At 40.8% G+C, this 22,729-nt stretch overlaps 1 protein-coding gene and 1 long non-coding RNA gene across 4 annotated transcripts; both read left to right on the top strand.

Annotated features, from left to right (window-relative positions):
• Positions 1–16,064: 16,064 nt before the first annotated feature.
• LOC106612976 (uncharacterized) lies at positions 16,065–18,612 on the top strand. Of its 2 annotated transcripts, none has more exons than XR_006771184.1 (4): positions 16,065–16,097; positions 16,279–16,360; positions 18,137–18,234; positions 18,438–18,556. It is a non-coding gene; the product is annotated as an uncharacterized lncRNA (long non-coding RNA). The 2 variants fall into 2 exon arrangements; XR_006771185.1 differs by having other exon boundaries at positions 16,081–16,097; positions 16,279–16,413; positions 18,178–18,234; positions 18,438–18,612.
• A 440-nt stretch (positions 18,613–19,052) lies between these two features.
• Positions 19,053–22,653, top strand: LOC123723688 (DNA-directed RNA polymerase II subunit RPB9). 2 transcript variants are annotated; one of them, XM_014214657.2, is made up of 6 exons: positions 19,053–19,255; positions 21,362–21,416; positions 21,581–21,654; positions 21,782–21,856; positions 22,030–22,081; positions 22,220–22,653. In XM_014214657.2, the coding sequence occupies exons 1-6, from the start codon at positions 19,194–19,196 to the stop codon at positions 22,280–22,282; spliced, it is 381 nt and encodes a 126-aa protein (XP_014070132.1). In that variant the 5' UTR covers positions 19,053–19,193; the 3' UTR covers positions 22,283–22,653. The 2 variants fall into 2 exon arrangements, with proteins under 2 accessions (XP_014070132.1, XP_014070133.1); XM_014214658.2 differs by having other exon boundaries at positions 19,081–19,400.
• The last annotated feature ends 76 nt before the right edge of the window (positions 22,654–22,729 follow it).

The following is a 22,729-nucleotide window of genomic DNA, read 5'->3' as shown; positions in this document are numbered from 1 at the left end:
TTGGTAGAGCATGGTGTGTGCAACGCCAGGGTTGTGGGTTCGATTCCCACGGGGGGCCAGTACAAAAAAAAATAAAATGCATGAAATCAAAATGAAATGTATGTATTCACTACTGTAAGTCGCTCTGGATAAGAGCGTCTGCTAAATGACTAAAATCTAAAATGTAAAAAATGTATATTTTAAGCCAGAATCCAACAGGTAGAAAAGTGAATGTTTCTCTGTCTCTCAACTTCATAATTGCATTGATGTCAGTGGAGTCATGTTTGTAACTTGCCCTATGTTTGACAGCCAACCTTCAGGATAGTCAGACAGGGCAACTCCAGAAGAAGATTGGTCCCGTATGGCTCAGTTGGTAGAGCATGGTGTTTGCAACACCAGGGTTGTGGGTTTGATTCCCACGGGGGACCAGTAAGGAAAAAAAAAATTTATGAAATGTATGCTTTCACTACTGTAAGTCGCTCTGGATAAGAGTGTCTGCTAAATTACTAAAATGTAAGATTGAGGGGTGTTACCTCATTGTGAAACAGAGGAAACACTACCTCTACTGTTTGACAGGTAAGCCCCAACAACAATATGACCTCAAACACATTATAAATCAAGCAGTAAAACGGATTTGTGTAAGAAAATGCATTAGTCATTCACAAATCAGTGCCTCTAAAGTAGCTCTGCAACCTATTGTCATGTAATATATCTGAATCTACAGTCAGTCTAATCAGCCCTTTTTATTCAGATGGCAACAAGAGAAGGCATCAGATTCTGAGAAAAATTGTTATGGACAAGGCAGCCTTGACAACTGCCACTGTTCAACATCCCACGCAGTAGGCAGAGTTTAGGCTCCCCACAGTGGATGAGCTGCTCAATACTGACAACTTTGTGTGGCCATGGGAGAGACCTGGTTCCAGTAAGTATATGATTACAGAAGATACAGTATCTACTGTGACTGAAATGTTACCTTCAGTGTAGGCTGCAATCATTGCTGTTGTTCTACTATATACCTCTGTGAGTTTACATCAGAACAGGCAACAGCCATCTTGCCATCAAAAAGGCAATCTTCGACAGACTGATGTTGGTGAACAGACTGCAGGAGGAAGAGAGGATCCTGGTGCAGGAGATGAAGAGGCACTGGGGAGCCTACAAAGAGCAGTGGGAACTCTGGAGGCACTGTCCGTACAGCTGCAAGATCAGAGTAAGTTGAGGTTTATACTATTTTTGGACTTAACTTTTTGTCCTGCTTTAAAAATACCCTCCACAGTATTTTGTGTAGTGGAATTGTAAATAATGTACTGCTTTACTTATGACTTTTAGGCAATGCATTGGAGTTGTCAGAGGGAGGAATGGCCTTCTCTACCTCCTGAAGAGAAGATTGAGTGAACCGACACAAGACCAAGTCAACACCAGGAACACCTACCACAAGCTGATTCTGGGAGAAGGGGCTATTTTTGATGACTTTTTGATGTAAATGAAAACTCAGATGAAGATAGAAGTCCTATTGCTGAGAGCTCAGATGACGACTGCTATGCTTTCTGAAATCATACACAACTTCTGCCTCTTTCTCTCGGTCTCGCTCTCTCCCGCAGGAGAGGGGGAAGGCCGCCACCACCTCCCTCATGAGCAGCCTGGGTTCCGACGTTGACCCCTGACCCCTCACCTTCTGAACCCATCCAGGGAAATGTAATTTGCCTGATGATGTTCTAGTGGAGATTTGTTGCCATGTTTCCTCTCCTCACCTCCTCTCCTTCCGGTCCTAGACTATAGCGACATCATCAGCAACTCAGAATGTTGTTTGAGGATCTCTTTACTGAGGAATGTAAATGTTCTTCATGATTAAAAATATCTATATATTTTCTATGCTGCTGGGATTGTGATTTTTTTTTGTAATTTTGAGTTGCAAAAGAGTCCTAGGTCTCAATAGGACTGCTAAAATAAATAAATAAAGTAAAGGTCTTGATAAATAAATGCATTAAGCACTAACAGCTCTGTGTGTGTGTGTGTGTGTGTGTGTGTGTGTGTGTGTGTGTGTGTGTGTGTGTGTGTGTGTGTGTGTGTGTGTGTGTGTGTGTGTGTGTGTGTGTGTGTGTGTGTGTGTGTGTGTGTGTGTGTGTGTGTGTGTGTGTGTGTTTCAGTTTATGACATAGTATGAATTAATTGTTTTGACGTAATAAAAAGTGTTGTAAGCTATTGCTGCCCATTGCAGCATTGTAAGTACAACATCACCTTTCTAAAATGTCACTTGCCAAATCTATCTATAGCCTATCACTCATTTTTATATTTGACTTTATATCAGTTAACGGTGTATCAATGAAAATCTGATATTAAGTGGAATGTACTGTTGCCCAATCCATGTACTTCAGCAGTACATTGTACCCTACACCATCATTTCAAATGGCAGGACATGTGTCCTGTTAAAGCGTACTGCCTGATGAAGGACAATAACGTATGCCTATTTAAAGCAGCATATGATTTGATAGTTGTTTTGTCAAAATTAATTTATGTCAATTAATATATTCATGGTATAAAAAAACTGAATTTGACAGTATACAGTTCACATACTATAGCCTACTAAGATAGGCACCTGGCACAATGCTGGTTGATATCGGTTATGAGCAGTGGATTGGTCTGAACAACTTTAGTAGCCCTAGTGATTTTTTGGTGAGTAATGAGAAAACAATCATCAAAAGTGATGGGAATATTGCATTTTGAAAAGCAAATACTTAGATTGAATATGTAGGCAAGTTCCCACATCATTGGACCTGTGTGAGGGGTGTCATGAAGAATTAGAGCGTTTTGAAAGGGCTGATACAGTGTTTCACTATTTAGGCCACGCAGGGCTCCTGTTACCATTTTTAAAAGGGAACAACTTATTGGGTTATAGCTTATTATATTGCCAACTGACCTTCAACTAGGCTATGCAATACAGGGCTATTATAGGCCTATGCGATAATAAGGCCATCTTCAAAGAGCAGTTAATTACAGGCCTATAATAGGCTAAGTGTAGCTATAGATTAAAATACATATAGGCCTACTTGTATATCATCATAGCTTATATGCTGTATATATAGCCTACCATGCTATTATGTTTATTACCTTACGTGCATTCTTTCTGTAGGCTACCACTGCATCATACTGACATGCGGCATGATTTGCAACAGGTGCATTTATCTGCTTGGGTTAACAGAGGGATGCTACTTAACAGAGGGATGTATTTTCTGAAGGTGAAAACCAAATCATGGCAAAGCTGCTCTATTTGGATAGGAAGTGAGAATTCAGTGCATAATTGTCTTGCTTATCAGAAATATGCTGTGCCGAAAACCATGGCAATAGAGGTGCGGTTATGGCCATTATGCGAAGAATGGGTATTTACCAATGTTTCGGCATCACTGTGCCTTCCTCAGGTCATGGAATCCAACATATCCGAAGGTTATTTGACATGAAGGTTAACTAAGGGATCCTAATCATGAGGTTCCCATATTTCAAACTTAAATATTAAGGACTGAAACACACAGAAAGTGCACCAATTTAAATGTATGTATGTTTTAATGAAGGTATATCAATTTACAGGCATATTGTAATGATATTGGCGAATATATTGATAAGAATAATTTTTGGGTTCGAAAAATTAACTACAAAATGCCGCCATATTTGTAGTTTGCAACTTATCCGGTTTAGGGAAGAAAATGTGTCATTATTTTTGCATACATGATTTCATAAAAAACGGATATTGCATGAGCAAACGTAAACGTGATTCAAATTAAAGACAGATGCAGCTAAAATAATTTATAAACACTATAAAAAATAAATAATACAAATCTGACATGATCACATAATAATAATTATTATTTATTTTTTAATATAACATTTAAAATTACAATAAAATACATACATATTTTTTCTGAATAAACATAAAATAGCATTAAAAGTAAAAAAATACTTTCAAAAGTTAAAGTTCCTAAAAGAAAATCAATTAAAAAAAAAAGATAAAAAGCCAGGGTTTACAGTTGCATAAACTTATGATAGAGTTGTAAGAACACAGTGGGGGTTTTTTATTGACTAATTCTAGAGATTTTATTAGATATTGGATTTCAAGTAAAATATATTGCATTTAGGGACAGATTTCAAATATTTGTTTTTGTGTATATACAATTTACCAGAGAGAATTAAGAAATGAACGACTAACTCAGTGATTTTGTTTTCATTTAAATTATGACATTACATCTTTCATTGTAAATACATGGGTCTTATTGATTAAATAACAAATGTAAATACTTAACTCGCTCCAAACTAACTTCACAGTCACACTCATAAAAAATGTGTATACTAGTTTCTCCTTCTTTATCACAGAAAAGGCATATGTCCTCTAAAGCCATGAATTTAGACAAGTTATTGCAAGGGTATATTTTGTGCAAGATTTTAAAGTGAATTTATTTTACTTTATTTGATATACACAATTTGTGAGGGAGCAACCAAGCATTCTTCCATTCAATTTCAGTAATATGAGCGGTCCAGAAGAATTTCCCTCAAGGAGAGATCTTGTTCTTGGAGTGAAAAAGTTATCTTATGAATATTTCTTACATTTCTTATCCAGCAGGGGGAAACCTAGCATAAGTTGTGCATCTATCGTGACATGTTCGCCAAAACACAAATGAGATTTCATTAATTGAGTAAGTCCTGAAGGTATTGCTTATAGAATATAATTAAATTCTTTATAATGTATTGGGAAGTTATATGTTTCTAAGAACTTTCTATAAGAGAGTATTGTAATGACCCGGCTGGGTCATAAAGGAAAAAGAGACGGACTCTAGGTGTGCAGGTCAGAACACAGGTTTATTCCTAAACTGGGCTATTGTTCAGGCCACAGCCCACGCCGCTAAATGCCGAATGTACACAACTATACCAAGTCTAATTAATGTTTACTCCCATAGTAACAGATCAAGGCCCCGAACAGAAAGAGAGAGAAGATGAGACAGTAATCCCTATTTATCATTTCCAAGTCCCGCGGGATTACCCATCATACCCCCCCAACCTTTCCCTCTGTCCTGACATATTTAACCCCTGCTAGTAGCCATGAGAACCATAACACACCCACAAACACAGAACACAATACCGGGTCGTTACAGTATATTTCCTTCTTTATCAAATAAATCAAGCGCAAATATAATATGTATTTCGAACCACTTAGGAAAGAACAAAGACTTGCTCAGAGGATCACATGATACCCTTCCTACAAAGGAGTATCAACGTCAGGCGACGTAACCGTACCGGAAGAGCCCAGCAGTGACCCAAAATATGAAGAGAGAGAGATGTCTGTTCGAACTTTGAAGTGCATGTTTACCATTGTCCCTCTTTTACAATTTATTTCCTCTAATTGTAATAATACAAACAATTGCGAGCTTTACTAGCAAACGTCGCTGTTGCCATAAATACGGGACCTGTTCAGCAGGGCTCAACTTTACATAGGCAATCGTGTTAGAGGTACAAACTATAACAACACTTCAATATTGACCAGGAACATACCGATTAAGTATGACATGTGTCGCCAGCTAATGAATGTATGCCCTATACATATTTTAACAGTTTATTGACCTGAGAATTGTTGATGTTACTGAACTAAATCTTAATTTGCTTTTCTTAAATATGTTTAATGTGTATTATGTGTTTTATTATTGTGTGTTTGATTTGCAGAGCCCCACCTATTTTGAGCCCCACATTTTTAGGCAAAAAAAGTGGGGGCTTGCCTGTTTTGTATGTTATTTTGGCATTAACATGTGTCACATATCCGTTTGCAAACAATGTTAAAAAAATATATACATCATTGAGTTATTAAAGCTGCATACAAACATGGTCTCTTTTTTTCTTTTCTTGAGTAAGGCAGCTCCAAAATGCAGGTGTTTCAGCCTAACTGAGTGCTTTCTGTGGTGGTGGGGCAAGCGAGCAGAAAATACGGAGCGTTGCGCCGTGATTGGCTCAGTGTTCTGTCATTCATGGGGACACTACATCACAGCCAAGTCTAAGGGTAGAGCTAGAAAATTCTAGCCCCTTGGGTGCTGGCATAGAGTTACATTAGAAGTGCCCATCCAAGAAGGCTCAAGGTCATTGGCCACAGTAGCTTTGATTGGACTGATCATGTCAACATCATACTTTCAAAATCTTAGCTAGCCGTCATCATGAATCAAGTAGACAATCTACTGGAAAATTATTTTTAATTGTCATATGAAGAGAAATAATGAAGAGAAATGATCGATAAAATGTATCGGTGCTCATCCGCCATTGGACATAAACATTACACAACAAGTTGGAAATTGCAAATTCAACAATGAGTGGTTTGGAAGGAATCAGTGACAGTGGCTAACTCTGCAAGCATTGCAAAACAGTCACTAGCCTGCTATTCAGTGGAGTGGCTGTGTGGTCCCAAATCTGGCATTAAGGGGCTATTTTCCAATTTAAAATGATGAACATTCAACATTGGCCATACTGTCAATGAAGCATGATTTGTGCCTCGCTCAAAACAACTGTTAACTCGGAACTGTGATAACTTGACTTCAGTGAGTTCAAGACAACTGGGAAGTCGGGAATTAACGAGCTCCAACTGGGAAAATACGTATTGAACGGTCATCCAACTCGGAATTGTAAATCCGGCATCTTTCTAGAGCTACGACCTGAAGATTAATGACATGATTCAACCCTGTTTTTTTCCTGAGTTCCCAGGTGATTTGAAAGAACCATAAATCCAGAGAATGCCACACTTTGATGACAAAATTTGCCTACGAAGGACCGCTGCGCCACCTTCTTGTTCAAGTGAGCACAGCACAACAAGGTGAGTCCAAAAATGTATTGTATGCTGCTACATAAATTATGTAATATGCCAGTGAGATATGTATACTGTAGCTAAGAAAGCAATACTAAGTGTATGTTGTGTAGTAAGATGTTATTAGCCCTTGTGCCTCACCCTAATAATTTGGTCTATTTACCCCTCTTAATTTCACCTACTGTTCTGACTTGGTAGTGCACATGTAGCCTATAACCTGTTTTAGAGAAAGTTAATAATCAAATATTGTATGAGCTTTCATTGTCTGCTTATAGGCCCCTTTATTTATCCTACGGTTCTGACTTGGTGTACAGGGAGAACACTAAGAACGGCACAAGTTCTGAATTCTGTTGCTGTACATTTCAAAAGTGCTTAACAAATAGTTATATTGACTATGTCCGTCCTAGCTCGTTTATTAATTCCTTAATCTAAATTATGGATTGCCTCTTATCCACTTGTCGTCTCCTTGTGCCTTAGTTTATACATCTCAATTGTCATTAGAAACTATATTTGTTTAAGCAAGTCAGCCATATCAGCTATGTTTTTTTAAAAGGCAGTAAATAAGGCTGAACTGTTTCGCTGGCAGACAAGGCTCCACTGATAGCCAGGTGTGGCAGTGGTAAGATGTTGGGACTGCTTTTGGGACACCTTTATGTAGGCCCTAACAGTTTGTGGTCACCGTTATAGCGCAATTAATATATTGTTTAGTGTTGTGTAGTGTAGTGGCTTTGCTGGCACGAATCCCACTTTTTTTCCCCCCACCAAGATTTACATGCTAAAATCACCACTGTTTATTTGTAATGCATATGTAGGGCTGTTGTGTTTAATCTATGTACTGGGTTTTATTTGTAAATGTATACAGGGCTCTCTTGTAAAATATTTCTATCTCAATGTGACTCCCTGTTTAAATAAAGGTTAATAAAAATATGGAATTCTACTAGGCCTAACCTTGATTGCAGACTAACTTTGATATTAGGCCTACACATGTAATAATATTGATAAAACAATATTAATTGGGTAGATTATAATAATTGTAGTGTCATGGAGATACCCCTTGTTGTCCTGGTCTCATTGCATATTGACAGGCTACATGTATGCCATCTACCATTGTGTCTTCCTGGCTCTTCCAACTGCCGTATCTGCTGCTTTCCTGATTCATCGTACAACTTGTAGATCTGTCATACTGCATGTAGATGTTTATGCCATTAAACAATACTCTAGGATTATATTGGATCCTAATAATTAAATAACTTCATAAAGCACAGACCATACATTGGAAACTGAAGAGGATTTATTATATGGAGATAAGTGGGGGAGTAGATAAAGAAAGAATGAGAGAACTCCTTCACATGTATAGGAACAAGAGTGGGCTTCAGGAGATGGTAGGTAGGTGGACCCTGGTGCTCTGCCATTTTCTGCCACTGCAATGAAACAAACAACAAAATGAACAAACCACATCAAGATAGGTCAAATGGAAGAATTTAAAAAATACTTTTGTCGTAGAATTGTTTTCTTACTTACTTGCTTCTCTGTTTTGGGACACTTTTGCATAAGGCAGAGGTGGGGGTGAATGCACAAATGGATGGGTGAGGGGAAGAGACTCATTTGGGATTCAGCAAGAATTGAATCGTGGACCTAGGTGCAGTGCTTGATTTGGACTAAAATAGGTGCTGATACTCATTTTGGGTGCTGGTACTGTTTACATTTAGTTGCAGGAACTCCACAGTACTTTTGAGCTAATATTGTCACGACTTCCGCCGAATTCGGTCCCTCTCCTTGTTCGGGCGGCATTCGGCGGTCGACGTCACCGCTTTCTAGCCGCCGCCGATCCACTTTTCATTTTCTATTTGTTCTGTCTTTGTCTTTCACACCTGGCTTCACTCAACCAATTACTTGTTTATTATTTAACCCTCTGTTCCCCATGTTGTGTTTGTGAGTGATTGTTTATTGCAATTCGGTCCGTCTTTGTGGGCTCGTGATGTTACTTTGTAAATGTGTCTTTTTGAGTAAAGTAAGTTGATTACTCAATTCTGCTGTCCTGCGCCTGACTCTCTACACCAGCTACACACAGGACCTGTTCCAAATATTCTATAAGAGGAACAGGAGCTCAAGCAGTAGTAAATCTGAGGTGCCTGTACTCAGCTGCAGTGAGCTCCAACCCAACTCAAGCATTGCATATGTCCCAATAGATAGTAATAGTGACAGAACTCTGGCATCGCAGCCTACTTACCAGGAGCATGGCTTCCATCTGATTAACTCTGCCCCTTTATGAACAGAATAAAATAAAAAATAGTTTTTGCAATCGCATGCTTTGTGGTTGTGTAATTTACAACACCTTTTACTAAATTCAAAAATGTACTCAATTGGATGATGGAATTGACTATACTGACTACCTCCTTGAAAATAATTAGGCACAGGTCAAGTAGAGGTGACATATATTATTACTGTTTACATAAAATCGAACAATTTCACCTGTTTTACCTGTTTATTGCATAATAACATCAATGTCATAACTGTTCTTCCCTTCCCTGTTCTTCTCTTAGATTCTGTTCTAACTAACGTCTATAACTCTGGATTTCACCACTGTCCTTACAGAGTTATTATCCTTGCATTTTGAAATATGGAAGAAAGAAAAAAATACTTTATTTCAGTCATTAATTTTATTCTTACACCTGATAGAATGGTCATGTATTTTAGTCGTTGCCTAAAACATATCAATTACATGCTGTTGATAACTTAGTCGACTTTCACTGTCATTGCTGGTACACTAATAAACAACTAAGATAATGTGCTGTACTATAGAGATGACAGCCCAGACTGACCTTGTAGACAGTGGAGACAAAGAAAATATATCTGTCTTTAATTTGTCACTGACTATGTACCTTTGCACTTATTAGGTTTCTGTCTTTTCTGGCTCTCAGCAGTGCCAGTGTCCTCCTCCATGGTCAAAATGGACCACTGCATCTCTTCCACTATGAACTTCAACCTGAATGAATACCTACAGACATGATTGGTAGTGAAACTCTTAGATGACACATACTCATTATTTGCTGGTCCAAATTCATTCCCTACCCCTCCTTCTTGGCCCTGACTTAACCCTTGTATTTTTCTTAAGGGTCTGGAAATGTATAATCAGGAAAGTGGTGGAGCTTACAACATATTGCTTACACCTTACACATATAGAAAGATTGAAGGCTTAGGGCCAAGGCAAAGAGTTAGGCAGTGTACTGGGACCGACTGATTCACTATGGGTAAAGCCCAAATCACACAGGAGCCTTTTTTATATGTGCGCTAACAAGCATGTTCACGCAGGAAAGAGAATGCATAGGAGTTAATGAGAGAAAACAGCTATGAGTGTCAAAGGCATCACAAGTATATAGAAAGTCAAATTAGAAGCTATTTTTCCACACGGCGCAATGCTGGTAAAATGATCTGAAATAGTCTCAGAAAATAGACTGTGCATTGTTACTGAGTCTGGAATTGTGAAGTGCAGGTTAGCGTTCAGTTAAAGTGTATTTTTATTCTGTAAATAAGTTTAACTGCAAGCCAATATTATGTTAAGACTAGTGCTTATGAAGCAATACGATTGTACAGTTCAAATGAAGTGGTTCAAATTAATCAAATCTGGTTTAGAGATTGAGTGGTGTAGTCAGCTGGGAGTCAGGAAGCAGGTGCAGAAAGTGAGTTTAATGATAAGAAGAATCAGATGAACAAAACAGAAGGTTGTGCAGACAGGCAACCTAGTCTCTCATTAAGTATGTACTATATGTACAAATAAGCACAATGTTTTTGCCATAAGTTTATGCTATTAGTACATAAAAACATTGTGCTAATTTGTACATAATTACAGTGGCTTTCGAAAGTATTCACCCCCCTTGGCATTTTTCCTATTTTGTTGCCTTACAACCTGGAATTAAAATGGATCATTTACACAACATGCCTACCACTTTCAAGATGCAAAATATGTTTCATTGTGAAACAAACAAGACATAAGACAAAAAACCAGAAAACCAGAGCATGCATAACTATTCCCCCCCCCCAAAGTCAATACTTTGTAGAGCCACCTTTTGCAGAAATTACAGCTGCAAGTCTCTTGGGGTATGTCTCTCTAAGCTTGGCACATCTAGCCACTGGGATTTGTGCCCATTCTTCAAGGTAAAACTGCTCCAGCTCCTTCAAGTTGGATGGGTTCCGCTGGTGTACAGCAATCTTTAAGTCATACCACAGATTCTCAATTGGATTGAGGTCTGGGCTTTTGACTAGGCCATTCCAAGACATTTAAAAATGTTTCCCCTTAAACCACTCAAGTGTTGCTTTAGCAGTATGCTTAGGGTCATTGTCCTGCTGGAAGGTGAATCTCCTTCCCAGTCTCAAATCTCTGGAAGACTGAAACAGGTTTCCCCTCAGGTATTTCCCTGTATTTAGCGCGATCAATCATTCCTTCAATTCTGACCAGTTGACCAGTTTCCCAGCTGCCACCACCATGCTTCACTGTGGGGATGATGTTCTTGGGGTGATGGGGTGTTGGGTTTGCGCCAGTTCGCGCATTTTCCTCGATGGCCAAAAAGCTCAATTTTAGTCTCATCTGACCAGAGTACCTTCTTCCGTATGTTTGGGGAGTCTCCCACATGCCTTTTGGCAACAGCAAACGTGTTTGCTAAATTTTTTATTTAAGCAATGGCTTTTTTCTGGCAATTCGTCCGTAAATCCTAGCTCTGTGGAATGTACAGCTTAAAGTGGTCCTATTGACAGATACTCCAATCTCCGCTGTGGAGCTTTGCAGCACCTTCAGGGTTATCTTTGGTCCCTTTGTTGCCTCTCTGATTAATGCCCTCCTTGCCTGGTCCATGACTTTTGGTAGGCGGCCATTTCTTCGCAGGTTTGATGTGGTGCCATTATTCTTTCCATGTTTTAATAATGGATTTAATGGTGCTCCGTGGGATGTTCAATGTTTTGTATATTTTTTTATAACTCAACCCTGATCTGTCACGAATCCCACCGAAGGTGGCTCCCCTGCCTGCTTGGGCGGCGCTCGGCGGTCGTCGTCACCGACCTACTAGCCACCGCTGATCCCTTTTTCCTTTTCGTTTGGTATGTCTTATTGTTTGCACCTGTTCCTCATTTGGGTCTTTTGATTTTGGTTATTTAAGCCTGGTTAGCCCGCCCAGGTTTGTGCGGGATTATTTAGCGTCAGGTTGTGTTTTTTGTATTTGGATGTGCTGGCGATCTACTGCTGTTATATTTTATGCATGCTGTGCACCTGTTCTGGGCACGTTGCATTCTTTCCACGCCGGTTGTGTAGGCGTCGATCGTGTTGTGTTTTGTTTAATAAACACAAAGTTCCTTACCTCTGCTCTCTGCGCCTGACTCCTACCACCACTCCTAGCAACTACTGACATGATCTGTACTTCTCCACAATATTGTCCTTCACCTGTTTGGAGAGCTCCTTGGTCTTCATGGTGCCGCTTGCTTGGTGGTGCCCCTTGCTTAGTGGTGTTGCAGACTCTGGGCTTTCAGAACAGGTGTATATATACTGAGATCATGTGACAGATCACGTGACACAAATAAAGTCCACTTGTGTACAATCTAACTAATTATGTGACTTCTGAAGGTAATTGGTTGCACCAGATCTTATTTATGGGCTTCATAGCAAAGCAGGGTGAATACATATGCACACACCACTTTTCCGTTTTCTATTATTATGTTTTTTTTTAACAAGTTTTTTTTTCACTTCACCAATTTGGACTCTTTTGTGTATGTCCATTACATGAAATACAAATACAAATACATTTAAATTACTGGTTGTAATGCAACAAAATACGAAAAAATGCCAAGGGGGATGAATACTTTTGCAAGGTACTGTAAATGAGAGACTGGGTTACAACCACCCCAGACCTGGCCTTAGTCGGCAGAATCACTGGACAGAGAGTAGCACTATCAGTCCAAGCAACTGATGCCAACTACTTCACGGGTTTTAGTGTCTCATTTTTTGTCCACTTACCTTTAACTTACTTGGGGCAGAGTTCTACTACTTTAGGTTGAAATTTGACAATATATTTCTGATAAAAATGTACAATGTCAACCTAATCTCCTTTTCATCCCTGCAACAAATTACCTAACACCTTTTCTGAATGTCAACAAGACTTATCCCCCTCACTAACATGCTGACCAGACCGCGCGTCCATGTGCGCATGTTGATTTTGTCCACCCAGACCAGACATGATCAGGACATGCAGGTTGAAATATCAAAACGAACTCTGAACCAACTATATTAATTTGGGGACAGGTTGAAAAATATTAAACATTTATGGCAATTTAGCTAGCTAGTGTAACGGCTGTCGTTGGGAATGGATAACCAAAACGCAAGCGGGATGTGGATACTCATCTTTTTAATGTAAAGAATGAAGCAAACACGGAAAAACAATAAACAATAACGACTCACGACAGGCTAACAGGCTATACATACAAAACAATAGCAGTGCTAGTGCAACAACCCACAAACCCAAGTGAAAAACACACACCTAATATATGACTCCCAATCAGGAACAACGATAACCAGCTGTCCCTGATCGGGAGCCACACAGACCAACATAGAAACATACAACCCAGAACAAACATACACAGACATCTTCTGCCACGTCCTGACCAAAATACTACACAACTACACCCTCTGCTGGTCAGGACGTGACAGTCCCCCCCCCCCAAGGTGCATACCCCGAATGCACCTAAAAAGAAACAACAAAATCCCCAATACCACAACAAAACAAAAACAAATACCCCCTACACAATAAGGGAGGGAAGGGAGGGTGGCTGCCGTCAACGACGGCACTGTGCTACACCCCCCCTCCCCAACCCACCTATCCTGGAGGTGGCTCTGGTTCCGGCCTACTGCCCTCCAGGTTGTAGGCAGACTCATTGGGGTCCGGGTCGTAGACAGACTCACTCCGTTGTGGATTGTGGGCAGATTCCTTCAGTTCCATGCTGTAGGCAGACTCCTTTGGTTTAGAGTTAATTATCCACTTATTCAGTTCCGGATTACAGACAGACTCCCTCAGTTCCGGGTCGCAGGCAGACTCCCTCGGTTCCGGGTCGCAGGCAGACTCCCTCGGTTCCGGGTCGCAGGCAGACTCCCTCGGTTCCGGGTCGCAGGCAGTCTCCCTCGGTTCCGGACTAGACACTGTTGCCGGATACTCTGGACTGCACACTGGTGCCGGATACTCTGGACTGCACACTGGTGCCGGATACTCTGGACTGCACACTGGTGCCGGATACGCTGGACTGCACACTGGACACCTGATGCGTGGGGCTGGTAGAGGAGGTACCAGGCTGGATACACGCACCCCAGGACTAGTGCGAGGAGTGGAAACAGGCTGAATAGGACTAGGCTGACTAATGGGAAGCTTGGTCCGGGTTGCTGGTACTGGTCGTGCCAGACTGGAGGTACTCACTTCCGGGTTAGCACGAGAGGCGGGAACCGGAAAGACTGGGCCATGGAGGCGCACAGGTGGCCTTAACCGCACCGCCTGCACAACCCGTCCTGGCTGGGCGGAACTAGCAGCCCTGTACGAGCGGGATGCTGGTACAGGGCGAACTGGGCTGTGCAGGGGCCTGATGGTTGCCGTGCGTAGAGCGGGAGTAGGGTAGCCTGGTCCTAGGAGGCGTACCGGCGACCAGACGCGCTGCGCAGGCATCCTCCTACCAGGCTGGATGCCCACTCTAGCACGGCATCTGCGAGGGGCTGGAATAGCGCGCACCGGCATGTGCGTGCGTATGGGCGAGATTGTGCGCACCTCAGCAAAACACGGCGCCCTCCACTCCATACGCTCCTCCACATAATCACAGGTAGCTGGCTTATGGCTCTTCCTTGGCCTAGCCAAACTACCCGTGTGCCCCGTGTTGTTGGGAATGGATGACCAAAATGCAAGCGGGATGTGGATACTCATCTTTTGAATGTAAAGCATGAAGCAAACATGGAAAAACAATAAACAATAACGACTCACGACAGGCTAACAGGCTATACATACAAAACAATAGCAGTGCTAGCGCAACAACCCACAAACCCAAGTGAAAAACACACACCTAATATATGACTCCCAATCAGGAACAACGATAACCAGCTGTCCCTGATCGGGAGCCACACAGACCAACATAGAAACATACAACCCAGAACAAACATACACAGACATCTTCTGCCACGTCCTGACCAAAATACTACACAACTACACCCTCTGCTGGTCAGGACGTGACAGCTAGCTTGCTGTTGCTAGCTAATTTGTCCTGGGATATAAACATTGGGTTGTTATTTTACCTGAAATGCACACGTTCCTCTACTACGACAATTAATCCACAGATAAAAGGGTAAAAATGTGTTTCTAGTAATCTCTCCTCCTTCACGCCCCTTCTTCTTCTTTGGACTTCACATGGAGGTTGGCAATCAACTTTAAGGTGCTTTACCACTACCGACTGAAGTGTGGGCCCTAGTTCATCTTTTCAATCAATCATGCTCCTAAAAACCAATGAGGAGATGGGAGAGGCGGGGCTTGCAGCGCATCAAGGGTCACAATTTGAACAAAGGGTTATTTTAGCACCTGGCTACGCAGATGCTTGTTGATGCGCGCAAGTGTAACCGATGTGAAATGGCTAGCTGGTTAGCGGTGGTGCGCGCTAATAGTGTTTCAATCAGTGACGTCACTTGCTCTGAGACTTGAAGTAGGGTTTCGGCTTTTGTGGCGCGATGGGTAACGATGCTTTGTGGGTGTCAGTTGTTGATGTGTGCAAGGGTCCCTGGTTCGAGCCCAGGTTGGGGCGAAGAGAGGGACGGAACCTACACTGTTACACAAGCAGTGTGGGTGCAATGATTGAATAACTTGTATGTGTACATTTATTTTGCAACGCTTGTGCACATGAAGCGAGCAGTGTGGTCAGCATGTTACAACAATTCTGTTATTGTTATTACAGTGCTGAAAAGAACCTCAAGAATGTTGGTGATGACGTTGTGCTCCACCTGCTTGACAATACACCATTTTTCAAAAGTTCAACTCCTGTTTATTTTACTCGTTGTGATTGTATAAAGTTGTTACATCTGTCCAGTTTTCAAACACACCACATTCTCCTCTTCTCAATATGGAATTTATGTGAATCATTTCAAAGCTTTGTAGTTTTATTCTAGCTTTCATTCTGCTTACATCTTGCACACCTTGAAAACTAGCCCCGCCTTTACATGTCTGTCTACAAGCAACCATGTAGTCAAACCAGTCCGAATATTTAGAACATCACCTCTGCAAGACGTTCACAGGTAAAACAAAGTATTGTTGTATACATTAAAAATAGATTTGATGTGATGAGATTTCTTTCCAAATTTACATTCATAATGCAGACGTATATTTTTTTTTTAACAAAAGTTTGTCCTATTTAATTCACATGCATTAATTAACTAACACAACAACAATTAATATGCCTATACTCCATTTCTACAGAAGTAAACTCATCAGCTGTAGTTGTACATAGTCATGGATTTTGAAACTGGCCGTGGAGACAATAATGGAAACCTTAAGCCTGGTAATAACATTCACACAGTAGTGACCTAAATACCTATTTCTAAAGAAATACAGGTTGGTTGGGCAAGTAATCTTTGTAAATGTCATTGTATCCTGTTCACCTACATAGTTATATTTTAAGAGGCCTATGATGTGAAATGCATATACAGTGCCTTCAAAATGTATTCAGATTCCTTGACTTTTAACACATTTTGTTAGGTTACAGCCTTATTCTAATTTTTTTTCTCCCCCTCATCAATCTACACACAATACCCCATAATGACAAAGCAAAACAGGTTTTTAGAAATGTTTGCTAATGTTTGCTATCAACATACATAAGTATTCAGACCCTTTACTCAGTACTTTGTTGAAGCACCTTTGGCAGCAGTTACAGCCTCGACTCTTCTTGGGTATGATGCTACAAGCTTTGCACACCTGTATTTGGGGAGTTTCTCCCATTCTTCTCTGCAGATCCTCTCAAGCTGTCAGGTTGGATGGGGAGCGTTGCTGCACAGCTATTTTCAGGTCTCTCCAGAGATGTTCGATCAGGTTCAAGTCCAGGCTCTGGCTGGGCCACTCAAGGACATTCAGAGACTTGTGTTGTCTTGGCTGTGTGCTTAGGGTCGTTGTCTTGTTGAAAGGTGAACATTCGTCCCAGTCTGAGATCTTTAGCACTCTGGAGCAGGTTTTCATCAAGGATCTCTCTGTACTTTGCTCCGTTCATCTTTTAATCCTGACTAGTCTTCCACTCCCTGCCGCTGAAAAACATCCCTACAGCATGATGCTGCCACCACCATGCTTCCCCGTAGAGATGGTGTCAAGTTTCCTCCAGACGTGACACTTGGCATTCAGGCCAAAGAGTTCAAGCCTGGTTTCATCAAACCAGAGAATCTTGTTTCTCATGGTCTGAGAGTCCTTTATGTGCTTTTTGGCAAACTCCAAGCGGGCTGTCATGTGCCTTTTACTGAGGAGTGGCTTCCGTCTGGCCACTCTACCATAAAGGCCTGATTGGTGGAGTGCTGCAGAGACGGTTGTCCTTCTGGAAAGTTCTCCCATCTCCACAGAGTGACCATCAAGTTCTTGGTCACCTCCCTGACCAAGGCCCTTTTCCCCAGATTGCTCAGTTTGGCCAGGTGGACAGTTCTAGGAAGAGTATTGGTGGTTCCAAACTCCATTTAAGAATGATGGAGGCCACCGTGTTCTTTAGGACCTTCAATGCTGCAGAAATCTTTTGGTACCCTTCCCCAGATCTGTGCCGCGACACACTCCTGTCTCTGAGCTCTATGGACAATTCCTTCGACCTCAGACCTTTGCTCTGATATGCACTGTCAACTGTGAGACCTTATATAGACAGGTGTGCGCCTTTCCAAATCATGTCCAATCTATTGAATTTACCACAGGTGGAGTCTAATCAAGTTGTAGAAACATCTCAAGGATGATTAATGGAAACCGGATGCACTTGAGCTCAATTTTGAGTCTCGTAGCAAAGTGTCTATATACTTATGTAAATAAGGTATTTATTTATTTTATTTTTATAAATTAGCAAAAATGTTTAAAAAATTTATGTTTTCACTTTATCATTATGGGGTATTGTGTGTAGATTGCTGAGTTTTTGATTTTTTATTTAATCAATTTTAGAATATGGCTGTAATGTAACAAAATGTGCAAAAAGTCAAGGGGTCTGAATAGTTTCTGAAGGCACTGTGTATACTTTTTACAATAGATTCTAGATCTCTGTATGTATGCAATAGTCCCTTGTAAATGACATATGATGAATGTCACTGACAAATCTTTACAGTGAAACAGAGCTAAACAACTCTATTGTATTCTGGAACACAGAACCCAAACCCACCAATCCTGATTCAACAGAGGGTGGCCCAGAGTGTCCCAAACCAAGTAGGCCTTTTAACTCTTTTGTATTCTGTTGTAAAGTTGACACAACATGTGCATTTCACATATATCTTATGGCATCTATATTTTCATAATTTCTGTGAAAAGGAAGAATTTGTACGCATCTTATTAGCAAATCTTTGAGCATGTATCAAATGCCCTAGGCCTGGACTGATCTCTCTCTCTATTTGTTCATTCTTACATTCTAGGAAAGATTGTAGCCTTCACAGCCAAACTAAACATTTGTGACAGCTACCCAACTCACAGCAGTATCCTGAAGTTTGCCAACGTCCTGGTCAATGAGGGAGACGGCTATAGTACTCATACAGGAAAATTCAACTGCCCACTGGCTGGCTTGTACCAGTTCACATTGCATATGTCCACCTACGGCCGCGCCCAGTGTAGTATTTTAAAGAATGGCCAGCGGGTTGTCTCAGCATACCACACCAGCCTGCCAGACAAGTGTTGCCAGGTAGTCAGCATTGGTAGTGTGATTGAGCTCACTGAAGGAGACCAGGTTTGGGTTAATCTGTGGGGACCTACAAGACATGATATTTTTGCTACTGAAGACAATGACACTGTGTTTGTTGGGTTTCTTTTGGCATAATAACTTCATTGCATACTAAGAGGGTGTCCTGGTATGTATTTATTTATTGCCAATGTACTTGTGTTCAACTCCTCAGTGGTGTAATTAAATTGATAATGCATTTTATCGGTTAACAACAACGCATTATTTATTTTCTGATAATAATAAACACGGAATGACACACGCATGTTGGGTGTCATTTAGTCCTCCACAGCAGGTGGCGCTGCAAATAATAAACTGCCATCGAATTCTCTGACATTTTGAGCGCGTGCGTCTTGTTTTCATCGTGGAAGCGGGAGACAACAACGTAGCTAGCTAGCTAGCCAGAAATTCTGAGTTATTCATTATTTCGTTGATTTTTATTTGTAAACCATTTCAAATGGAAATAGAGGGTGGTACATATGAACCAGGATTCGTTGGGATTCGATTTTGTCAAGAATGGTAAGAGCGGATGGTTATAAAGAAGTTCACTTAGAAAGTGCATAACGTCACTGTAGCTAGCTAGCTAAAGACTAGTAGCTATGAAATTGAGTCGCAATCCTTATTCTCTCTGACGGTACCAGGATAGTCTAAACGGGTGCTCGAGGTAATTAACGTGTTATATATGAAAATAATGTGTATAATGCCAACCCAGAGATAGTGGGGCACCTGTAGTATCTAGGATAGATAAACAGGTGCATAATGAGTATCTGATTAGGATGTCGTGACCTGTAATCCCTGAGGAAAGAATTGTGCTTGCTCTACATAGATATGTGGCTTTAGTCAGCGTAAGTTGTGGTTCGCGCAGCATACTTGTTCTTACTATGTTATCTTTACGGTCAATCACAAGTCTGTCAGATCATTTCGTCTCTCATTGACATGAAATCACAAGAATCTAGACAATTGACTCAGTCTCACAACATAGACCAGACGTCTCTGCTTGAGTTTGTTCGTGTTTAAAAAAATAAGGAATATTTCATAAATCACATTACGAGTGAGTTCAAAATGTCTTTGTAAAACGTCAAGGTTTTTCATTGAGCATTTTCTGGCCTATTCCCCCCCAGATCTAGGTGACGCTGAAGCATATGGCACTCTTCCAATTAGGCTGGAAAATAGAACGAGTCAAAATACACCCAAGGCTGAAAAATGACAGAACGTTGGCTAAACTGGAACACTAGCGCAAGCCCATAGAAAATGAATGGAATCAAACATTCACATAGCCTGTTTTGACTGGAGTGACGCTTTGAATTCGTAAACCTCGATTAGTAAATTAGTAAACCTCGATAGTGACAAGTGTACTTATGTCTGCATAACGTGGAAGTAGGGGGGAAAATGCAACTTTTGACTATTTCTGGTTTTGCGATCGATGACAGCAGAGTACGCTGTCCAACCTTATCTAATTAGAAAGAGGAGATTATCCTGATTAAAATTGTGCCCGACTTGAAAAAAATCTAAATATACACATTGCGAGATATTTGGCGAAATAGACCAGCATGCCTCTCCATAGGAAAACAATGGGGGGAGCTCAGCCTTCCAAGGGCAAAAGGTATTTCGGGGCTAGCGTTTGATGACAACTGAGTAACCTGCCCAGCCTTACACAATTAGACAGAGGAGATTCATGTTTTTAAAATGGTTCCAAATTGATAAAAATCTAAATATATACATTGTCAGATATTTGGCCAAATAGACAGATACCTATTTCCCTATAGTAAACAATGGGAAGACCTCAGAGTTCCGTGAGTAATTTGTTGTTAATTATATTTTAACTACCAGCAATGTGGGTAGGTCTCATTGCCAACAATAGCAAAGCATGCATTGTTAAGTACAACATTAAGCTGGGAATAGAACATTTGGAAGGCGAGTTGGTGCCATGGTGCGCAATAGAACTAATAGGAGCTGACAGGGTGAAAAATGCCCAAAATAAGGCTTGTTTTTTTGTGATTACTTCAAAACTACAGAAAGCAGCTGGGACATATGGTAATATTATGAAACTGGGCTCCACGGCAGATGCAATGAGCTAGTTATCAGAAAAAAAGCATTTACAACATTTCAGGTGTCTAGCCTATACTAAGCAGTGTTGCTACTCTGATGTGGGTCTTTTTTATTTTTTATCTAAGCCCGTAGCGATTTCAGAATTCTCCCACTGACCACGGAAAAATAACCAGTTTTGATACAAATCGCCTTTCTTGTCCATGTCGCTAGGCACCGGAATTTGACTGAGAGACATTGCAGGCTCTCCATCCTTACTCATTTGATCCACTTGTTTGCGTCTATCTGACAGCGATTACATTGTCCTCATATCTTATCCTCTTTTCCGTAGCGCTTGGCTTTGGGGGTTTGTTTCTCTGACACCATGTTAATGTGAATAACTCTCGTCGGAGAGTTAGATGCAAGCATAATCCTTTACTCAGGTGTACCTATCACAACATCCTAATCCGACAATCATAATGCACCTGTTTAGTTATCCTAGATAGGTGCCCCCACGAGCGCCATCTCTGGGTTGTCATTATGCACATTATCTTAACACTAGCTAGAATGTTATAACAAAATTGTTTAATTCTGTTTTAGCAACAACATGTTGTATCCCAAAGAAGACAAGGAGAATCGAATCCTGCTCTATGCAGTAAGTGGGATGACATTCATATACCAATTCCAACTGGCTTACAGTAGTTAGTTAGTTTCATGCACAACCATTATTGGTTTCGAAGTGTTTGAGCATTCAATTGTTGAAACAAGTAAATGCATGAATGTAGTAGCCATTTTTGACTCCACTGTGTATCTCAACAGTGCAGGAACTGTGACTATCAACAAGAAGCAGACAACAGCTGCATCTATGTCAACAAGATCACCCACGAAGTTGAGTAAGTGATCCCTATTTTCCACCACTTATTCTCATACACTGAAATATACATCTGTCATGGGAAATTAAGTATTTTGTCTTATCTTTCTCACCCCTTTCTCTTATCTCTCTGTCTCTTCTCTCCTCAGTGAGCTGACGCAGATAATTGCAGATGTGTCCCAGGATCCAACGCTACCCCGGACAGAGGATCACCCCTGCCCAAAGTGAGAGTGGCCAACACTCACACACACTCAAACAAACACTCTTTCTCTATCTTCCTCCTTTAGCTCTCTGAAATCAGGCAATTTCTCCACACTATTTCAATTCACAAACATCTCTATCAATTCAAAACAACTTCCAAATAAATCTAACATTGATCTCTTTTCTCTCTTTTCAGGTGCGGTCACAAGGAGGCAGTGTTTTTCCAGTCTCACAGTATGAAGGCTGAGGTGCATTGTTATTTTTTCATCAGAACATTCTCTGTCCCCAAAGAGTTTGTCAAATATAGAAATACTCGAGTCCACTGAGCCATATGGATACAGTAATATGTGGTGTATATGAAAGTAACTGCTTTATTTTCTATGTAGGATGCCATGAGGCTGTACTATGTCTGCACGGCCCCTCACTGTGGACACCGCTGGACGGAGTGAAGAAGAGGTCAGATGTATGCATCCACAGCGTCTGCTGTCACCCAACAGGCTACTGTGTCTCACTGGTTCACTGTGGCTTAAATCAGAATGACTGATCGTTATGTGGGTCTAAAATACTCTGCCAAATCAGAAACTTTATTTACAGGAATACTAACTTTTTGTGTTAGTTCTTCATCATCTTGTTGGAGTGTACGTCGTGGAACTGCTAAGATTTGTATGGACCACTTAAATCCCATGTATTACCTTGTTGTGGAGGAACACCTAACTGTTGGGACATAGTGTTAATAATGTATTGGCTCTAGTACTTTTTTCAGGTATGTCTTATTCTTTTTTTGAACTGTGAGAAATTAAAAAAGACAACTTTTGTTAAATGCTTCTGATTTCTTTCAAAAAGACTTCTCTAAACTGTGAATGCCACTGTTATTTAAATTAAATATTTCCTGAATT

Source organism: Salmo salar, chromosome ssa09, assembly GCF_905237065.1.
Source record: "Salmo salar chromosome ssa09, Ssal_v3.1, whole genome shotgun sequence".
In the NCBI taxonomy this organism is placed as follows: Eukaryota; Metazoa; Chordata; class Actinopteri; order Salmoniformes; family Salmonidae; genus Salmo; species Salmo salar.
This window is presented reverse-complemented; position numbering and strand designations above follow the sequence as displayed.

Excerpts from the sequence above, each read along its gene's own strand:
- LOC123723688 (XM_014214657.2), top strand. The coding sequence starts at position 19,194 with ATGGAAATAGAGGGTGGTACATATGAACCAGGATTCGTTGGGATTCGA. Across the intron at positions 21,655-21,781 it reads AAGATCACCCACGAAGTTGA|TGAGCTGACGCAGATAATTG; the intron begins GTAAGTGATCCC and ends TTCTCTCCTCAG. Across the intron at positions 22,082-22,219 it reads CTCACAGTATGAAGGCTGAG|GATGCCATGAGGCTGTACTA; the intron begins GTGCATTGTTAT and ends TTTTCTATGTAG.